Consider the following 7,844-nt stretch of genomic DNA (forward strand, 5'->3'; position numbering starts at 1 on the left):
TAGGAAGCTGGTCCACTAAATTGTCAAGATGTTGTTGATTAATGACATCATGAGGTGGTAAATATATACTACAGACTGTGACTAATGTTCGTGTGTGAACTTGCACTGCCACAGCCTGTAGAGGTGTATGCAAAGTAAGAGGTGTGCTTGGATATAGATTTGAGGTTAAGAGACAGACACCACCAGAACTCCGAGATCCTGTGTCTGTATCTTTCCTGGTACAATTATAACCGCGCAATTTTATTGGAATACTGGGTGTTAAGAAGGTGTCTTGAATACCTAAACAAATTGGATGAAATTTGTTTAAAATTGTCTTGATGTCTGAAAGTTTGGAACGTATGCCGCGACAATTCCATGAAAAGAAGGTACCCATTACGAGCGAGGTTTGGAAAAGGAGAGAGAATGGCCATTTATTGGAGTTGCCTGATCTTCGCAACTCATATCAAGTGCATCTTCATCCTCCGATGGATGGAGCTTAAAATCGGGAATGGTTGGTTTGCCCCCAAAAATGGACGTTAAGTCCTTATGGGCTATACCATCTTTCGCCAACCCCAAAGCAACTGAATTCCGTGAAGTAGACTTTTGCAGTTTCGAGGAAAAGTCTTTATGTGAAAGACCACGTTTTGCGAGTTTTAATGTCAGTGAGGACTGAGGTTTTTTTTTCCGAATTTTTTTCGATGTTGACAGGTCAGGTTTAGGAGATTCTGGAAGGCTTTTAACAGAATTCTCAGAATCAGATTCAGAAGTTTTTGCAGGAGGTTTTGTCTTTGTAGTCTGCTTCATACAGTTCTCACAGGAACAATTTATGCAATACGATTTTTGGACAACGGAAGCATAACTTACACCAGGAGTAGGAGTTTGAGTTTGGACCCTACGCCTGGCTTCGGGGTATGATAAATTTTCTTTTATTTTTAATGATGTCACTTGTTTTTCCAAGTTCCAGCGTGGGCAAGATCGAGCATATGAAGGGTGATCACCACCGCAGTTCACGCACTTTTCTTTTGCGGTGCACTGCTGGCTGTCATGCCCTTTTTCAGCACAACGGGCACAAGTTAGTGTCCCGCGGCAATTTACTTTGGAATGACCATATCGCTGGCACTGATAACATCTTAATGGATTCGGAATGTACGGTCGAACTGGTAACTTTATATAGCCCGCATATATATATTCTGGTATATTAGGACTGTGAAATGTAAGTATATAGTGTTTAGTTGGGAGTATTTGACCTTCTCGCCGAATTGTAATCTGGCGAACTTGCGTCACTCCTTGTGGTTTCAATTCATGAGATATTTCTTCTAAAGACACATTGAATAGTTCTCCGCAGGTAATAACACCTTTGGAGAAATTTAGAGATGTATGTGAATTCACGGAAACCGGAATATCTGCAAGAGCTTTGAGTTTGATAATTTGTTGTGCTTGTTTTTTGGTGTTTATTTCCACTAGCAGATCACCAGATCGCATTTTCCGAATAGATAGGACATCACCAACTGTAGCTGATATTGCTTTCTGCACAAGAAACGGTGAAACAGAAGAAAAGGTCTCTATATTATCCGATAGGCGCTTGATTACAAAAAACTTATCAAAATAATGAATATTAGTGGTAATATGGTAAACTTTACGCCCACTGAAGGGACCACGTTTGGAGGAGCCCGAACGATATCAGAAAAGATTCGGGTCCGACGGCACCGCCCACCACGGAGCCCAACAAGGGAAGGCAGCCACCGGCTCTGGCCATTCCCAGCCTCGGCGCTTACCTTGATGCTAGCCGGAACCTATACGCTCGGAGTTACCCCCGGGGACAGTGACCACCCTTAATGCCAAGCCCAAGGAGTAACCCCTTCGCTTGATCCCTAGCAGACTAGCCACTCAGGTGACTAGCTACCAGCCGATTGATGCTTAGGGGACCACAGTGCACCACCCGTCTTTCTAGTGGGTTGCCACGCACGGTCAACACGTGGGGTTTTGGCTGTCCATGAGAAGCAAGAAGCAAACAGAGCGGCGACAGCTTCTCATGGAGAGCTCCCTCGCTTGCCGTCGAGGGAAGGAAAACACAGCAGAAAGCAGAAGGCGTAGGGGAGTTTGAACATGAAGAGAGTAAAGATCCCTGGGTACCTCGGGATTGGAACACCCGTACTCACCTATAGTAGGTGAGCCCCTGAGGGGTCGAATCCTGTGAAAGGATTCAAGTATGAAAATTGTGGGATATCCCAAGGAGGGAAACTAAGAAAGTCAACAGCTTTAACGCGAACAGTATTAAGCTCCAAGTCATGCAGGAGCAATCTGGCTCTCTCACAAAATGGAAGAATGTGAGAGGGGCGGGCATTATATAGTCGACGGAGACCGACTGGCAAGGAATTATCGCTTAGGGGATGTTTGAGAACAGATTTAGTACGGAAATAAAATAAGGCAGACACTTTCTTTCGTCTTAAACAAAGTGGTAGTTGGTGACACATAACATATAAGCTTTCAACTGGAGACGTACGAAACGCACCAGAGCAAATGCGCAATGCAGAATGATGGACAGTATCCAGTCGCCGCAAAACAGATGAGCGGGCGGAATCATACAACATAAATCCATAATCTATCCGGGAGAGAATTATTGCCTGATAAATACGGAGAAGGGAGGTTCGATCGGCCCCCCAAGATGTTTTTGAGAGAACTTTCAAAATATTCAATGATTTCTCACACTTCTTCCGCAAATATAATATATGGGGAAGGAAGGTGAGTTTCCGATCGAGAATCACTCCCAAAACCCGTACTTCGTTCACCACAGGAATCGGAATATTTTTAATTCGAATACAAGGATCCTGGTGAATGTTTCTTTTCCGACAGAAGTGAATGCAATTACTCTTCTCTGGGGAAATAGTGTGACCATTATTATCACACCAAGCTACCAATTTATTTACTGCGTTTTGCAGTTGTCGCTCTATTAGCGTCATGTTACTGCTTTGGCATGAGATCTGCAGATCATCAACATAAAGTGTTCCCTGAACAAATGAAGGCAACTTATTTAAAATTTGGCTTAGATGCACAATAAAAAGAGTAACACTGAGGACACTTCCTTGCGGAACTCCCTCAGCTTGAATAAAATGGTTAGAATAAAAGTTACCAACTCGAACACGAAAAGTACGTTGTGTTAAAAAGTTTTCTAAAAATATGGGCAAGTTACCCCTAAAACCTAAATTAAATAGTGTGGAAAGTATACCATAGCGCCAAGCACGATCATACGCTTTCTCTATGTCGAAAAATATAGAAACAAGGTGGTTCCTTCTAACAAATGCGTTGCGAATTTGAGTTTCAAGTAATATGAGGTTGTCAAAAGTAGAACGACCTCTACGGAAACCACTTTGCAACGGGAAGATGCAGCCTTGTTTTTCCAATTCGAATATTAGACGAGCATTGACCATGCGCTCGAAGGTCTTACAAAGGCAGTTTGTAAGAGCAATCGGTCTGTAGTTTAGAGGGACAGATGGTTCTTTGCCAGGTTTTAAGACAGGAATCACAATAGCTTCTCGCCATTGTGAAGGGTATTTCTGCTCAGTCCATATTCTGTCAAAAAGGAGTAACAGATTGGAAAGGGAAATGGTATTCAAATGGCGAAGCATGTTATACGTGATTCCATCTGGTCCAGGGCTGGTATCATGGACTTCAGACAGAGCCATCTCCAATTCATGCATCCGGAATTCACAGTTATATGGAATGGTTCTTCGAACTTTGAAGCGCAGAGGCAACTGTTCCGCTCGATTCTTAATTGCCAGAAACTGAGGGCTGTAAGAATCAATCGCGGAAACTTGTGCAAACGCTTGACCGAGAAGGTTAGCAACATCTAATGGGTTCGAATACATCATATTACCGGTTTTTAAAACCGGGATAGAAGTTTCGTGATAGATCCCATTGGCGGCTTTTACTTTTCTCCATAAAAGTTTACAGGAAGTGGATGATGTGATGGATGAAACAAAGTTTATCCAAGATTCCCTCTGGCTACGACGCCGAATGCGACGGGCAAGTGCTTTGGCTCTTTTAAAAGCGATAAAATTCTCAGTCGTAGGGTACCTTCTAAAAAGATTCCAGAATTTTCTTTGTTTCTTATGACTGTCGCGACAGGCTTCATTCCACCACGGTCTACGAAATTTTCTTAGCCGTGGGGTGGTTTTAGGAATGGTGGCGTGAGCGGCATTCATTATCGAATCAATGACATTTTGTACTGCTTTCGAAATGTCTACATTACTGACCATAGCCTCATTGATAACTGCTGTTTGGGAAAATGTATTCCAGTCTGCCCGCTGGAATAGAAAACGCGGAGGACAAAGAGTCGCACCGCCGCTATCAGCATGGGAGATTATTAAGGGAAAGTGATCGCTATTGTGCAGATCATCCCCAACAGCCAAATTCAACAACGGTAGCAATTCAGGAGAGCATATAGCCAGGTCAAGACAATGGAAGCTACGTGTGGGCGCATGGAAGTATGTTTTCTCGTCATTATTGAGCAGACAGAGACAGTTGTTAGCAATAAACTGTTCGATCTGCTGCCCACGAGAATTTCCGTGGGCAGCAGATCGAACAGTACTGGGTACTTTCCGAGCCCCACAGAGTACTGTGTCCGTTGAAATCGCCAAATAAAATGAAAGGCAAAGGAAGTTGGTCCACTAAATTGTCAAGATCTCGTTGACAAATGACAATACTGGGCGGAAGATAAATACTGCAGACTGTGACCAGTGTTCGTGTTTGAACTTGTACAGCCACAGCCTGAAGAGGAGTATGCAAACTGAGAGGCGTGCTCGGATACAAATTAGATGTGAAGATACAGACACCACCAGAACCATGCGATCCAGTGTCTGCATCTTTCCGAACACAGCTATATCCGCGTAATTTGATTGGAATGTTGGGTGTCAAGAAGGTTTCTTGAACACCGAAACAAATAGGATGAAAAATATTGAAAATGGACTTAATGTCATGAAGTTTGGACCGAAGGCCGCGACAATTCCAAGAAATGAAGGTACCCATTAAGAAAGCGGTTTTGAAGAAGCTTTAGAAGTATTTGTTTGAGTTGCTTCATACTCGCAACTCATCTGCAAGTCATCCTCATCATCAGAAGGGTGTAACTTAATATCAGGGCTATTTGGCATGCCGAATATGGACGTTAAGTCCTTATGGACATTACCTTGCGTCGCAAGCCCGAGAGCGACGGAATTTTTTAATGCTGACTTTTTCAATTTTTGAGGAACGTCTTGTAATGAAAGGCCGCGTTTTGCAAGTTTCAATGTCAGCGAGTTTTTAGCTTTTTTCTTTGATTTCTTTTTTAAAACTGGAGGAGTTTCAGGGGTACTACTAATGGAGTTTTCAGTATCTGAAGTGGAAACTTTTTTGAGTTGCTTGGGTGTCATGTTGTTTTTAGCACAGCTTGTGCAAGAACAGTTTGCACAAAATGACCTTTGTGCAACGGAAGCATATGTTATGCCAGGAGTAGGAGTTTGAGCTACAATCCTACGCCTAGCTTCAGGATAGGATAAATTTTCTTTGATTTTGAGAGTTATTATTTGTTTTTCAAGCTGCCATCGCGAGCAGGATCGAGAGTAGGACGTGTGATCGCCACCGCAGTTCACGCATTTTTCAGCTGCGGCACACTGCTGGCTATCGTGGCCTTTTTCTGCGCATCGGGCACAAGTGAGTGCACCACGGCAGTTTGTCTTTGAATGGCCAAAGCGCTGGCACTTGAAGCATCTGAGTGGGTTCGGGATATATGGTCTTACGGGTAGTTTGATGTAACGTGCATAGATATATTCTGGTATTTTTGGAGATTTAAATGTTAGGATGTGGTGCTTGGTTTCAATGATTTCTCCATCACGCCTGATGGTAATTCGGCGGGCATGTACAACTCCTTGTGATTTTAACTCATTTGTTATATAATCAACAGAGAGATTCAAGATTTCCCCACAAGTGATTACTCCTTTAGAGGTATTTAAGGATGCATGGGGGCTGACGCTGATTGGAATAGTTGCAAGGGCTTTCAATTTTTGTATGTTCTGGGATTGCTTTCGAGAGTTGACCTCTACTAACCAGTCACCAGAACGCATCTTTTTAATTGATGTTACTTCACCAACTGTTGCGGTGACGGCCTTCTGGACAAGAAATGGTGATACTGTTTCAAAGGTTTCATTTTTATCAGAAACTCGTTTGATTATAAAAAAACTGTCGAAATGGTTCTCAAAATTTGAATTGATTGGTACAATGCGACGCCCACTGAAGGGACCACGTTTGGAGGAGCCCATACGATATGATAAGTGATTCGGGTCCAACGGCACCGCCCACAACGGAGCCCAACATGGGAAGGCAATTACCGGCTCTGGTCATTCCCAGCCTCGGCATTAACCCTAGTGCTAATCGGTACCTAAACGCTGGGAGTTACCCCCGGGGACAGTGACCACCCTTAACGCCAAGCCCAAGGAGTAACCCCTTCGCTTGATCCCTAGCTAACTAACCACTTAGGTGGTTAGCGACCAGCCGATTGATGCACCGGGGACCACAGTGCACCACCCGTCTTTCAAATGGGTCGCCACGCACGGCAAACACGTGGGGTTTTGGCTGTCCATGAGAAGCAAGAAGCAAACAGAGTGGCGACAGCTTCTCATGGAGAGCTCCCTCGCTTGCCGTCGAGGGAAGGAAAGACAAAGCAGAAAGCAGAAGGCGTAGAGGAGAGCGAACTGAAAGGGAGTAAAGATCCCTGGGAACCTCGGGATTGGGACACCCGTACTCACCTACAGTAGGTGAGCCCCTGAGGGCCCGAGAGCTTCTGAAGGGTCTAAGATTCTCATTACCACTGTCCAGTAAAATTTTAAATACGGTGTGAATCTGGTCTGAAAGCACAATGCTAAGAATACGAATGAATTCTGCGCATGTGATTGAACGTGACTCGTAAAATTTCGAATAAATATAGAAATATTTTGAAATTAAATTCTATTTTTGACGTATAGGATTTAGAATTATTCATGTTAACTCTAGGAATGAAGGAGAAATCTGGCTAAAATAAATTTTTAAAAAAAGAAGAAAAATATATAAAAATATTTGTCGGCTTCGAGCCTCGAACTGAAGAACTGCAAAACTAAGTTCCACACTCTGCCGATCCAGCCACCTAGCGTCGTAACCCGATATCTTCTGAAGTTTCTAAGATTCTCATTACGAGTGTCCATTAAAATTTTAAATACGGTGTCAATCTGGTCTAGAAGCACAATGCTAAGAATACGAATGAATTCTGCGCATGTGATTGAACGTGACTCGTAAAATTTCGAATAAACATAGAAATATTTTGAAATTAAATTCTTTTTTCGACGTATATGATTTTAATTATTCATTTTAACTCTAGTAATGAAAGATGAAACTGACTAAAATAAATTAAAAAAAAAAAAAAAAAAGAAAAATATATAAAAACATTTGACGGCTCCGAGCCTCGAACTGAAGATCTCCAAAACTAAGTTCCACACTCAGCCGATCCAGCCACCTAGCGTCGTAACCCGAGAGCTTCTGAAGGGTCTAAGATTCTCATTACCACTGTCCAGTAAAATTTTAAATACGGTGTGAATCTAGTCTAAAAGCACAATGCTAAGAATATGAATGAATTCTGCGCATGTGCGTGAACTTGACTCGTAAAATTTCCATGTTTGATATATACGTATAATGTAGAAATTTCTAAAAAGTAATCGCTAAAAGTTAAAATTAAAAGCTTAAATAAATTTAATTCATATTAATTTCTTGTTATAAATATAATTTACCTAGAAGGGTTCCTCAAAATAATTTAGCGCCTGTGGCCTCATGTTGTTAAAATCCGCCACTGGTCATTTGATTTTTTC

General features: G+C 42.4%; 2 protein-coding genes across 2 annotated transcripts; both read right to left on the minus strand.

Annotated features, from left to right (window-relative positions):
* Positions 1-372: 372 nt before the first annotated feature.
* LOC129957259 (uncharacterized) lies at positions 373-1,461 on the minus strand. Its single transcript, XM_056069512.1, has one exon. The coding sequence runs from the start codon at positions 1,459-1,461 to the stop codon at positions 373-375; it is 1,089 nt and encodes a 362-aa protein (XP_055925487.1).
* A 3,542-nt stretch (positions 1,462-5,003) lies between these two features.
* On the minus strand, positions 5,004-6,074 carry LOC129957260 (uncharacterized). Its single transcript, XM_056069514.1, has one exon. It carries the CDS (start codon positions 6,072-6,074, stop codon positions 5,004-5,006), a length of 1,071 nt encoding a protein of 356 aa, XP_055925489.1.
* Between the last annotated feature and the right edge of the window lie 1,770 nt (positions 6,075-7,844).

This window comes from Argiope bruennichi, chromosome 11, assembly GCF_947563725.1.
Source record: "Argiope bruennichi chromosome 11, qqArgBrue1.1, whole genome shotgun sequence".
Taxonomy (NCBI): domain Eukaryota; kingdom Metazoa; phylum Arthropoda; class Arachnida; order Araneae; family Araneidae; genus Argiope; species Argiope bruennichi.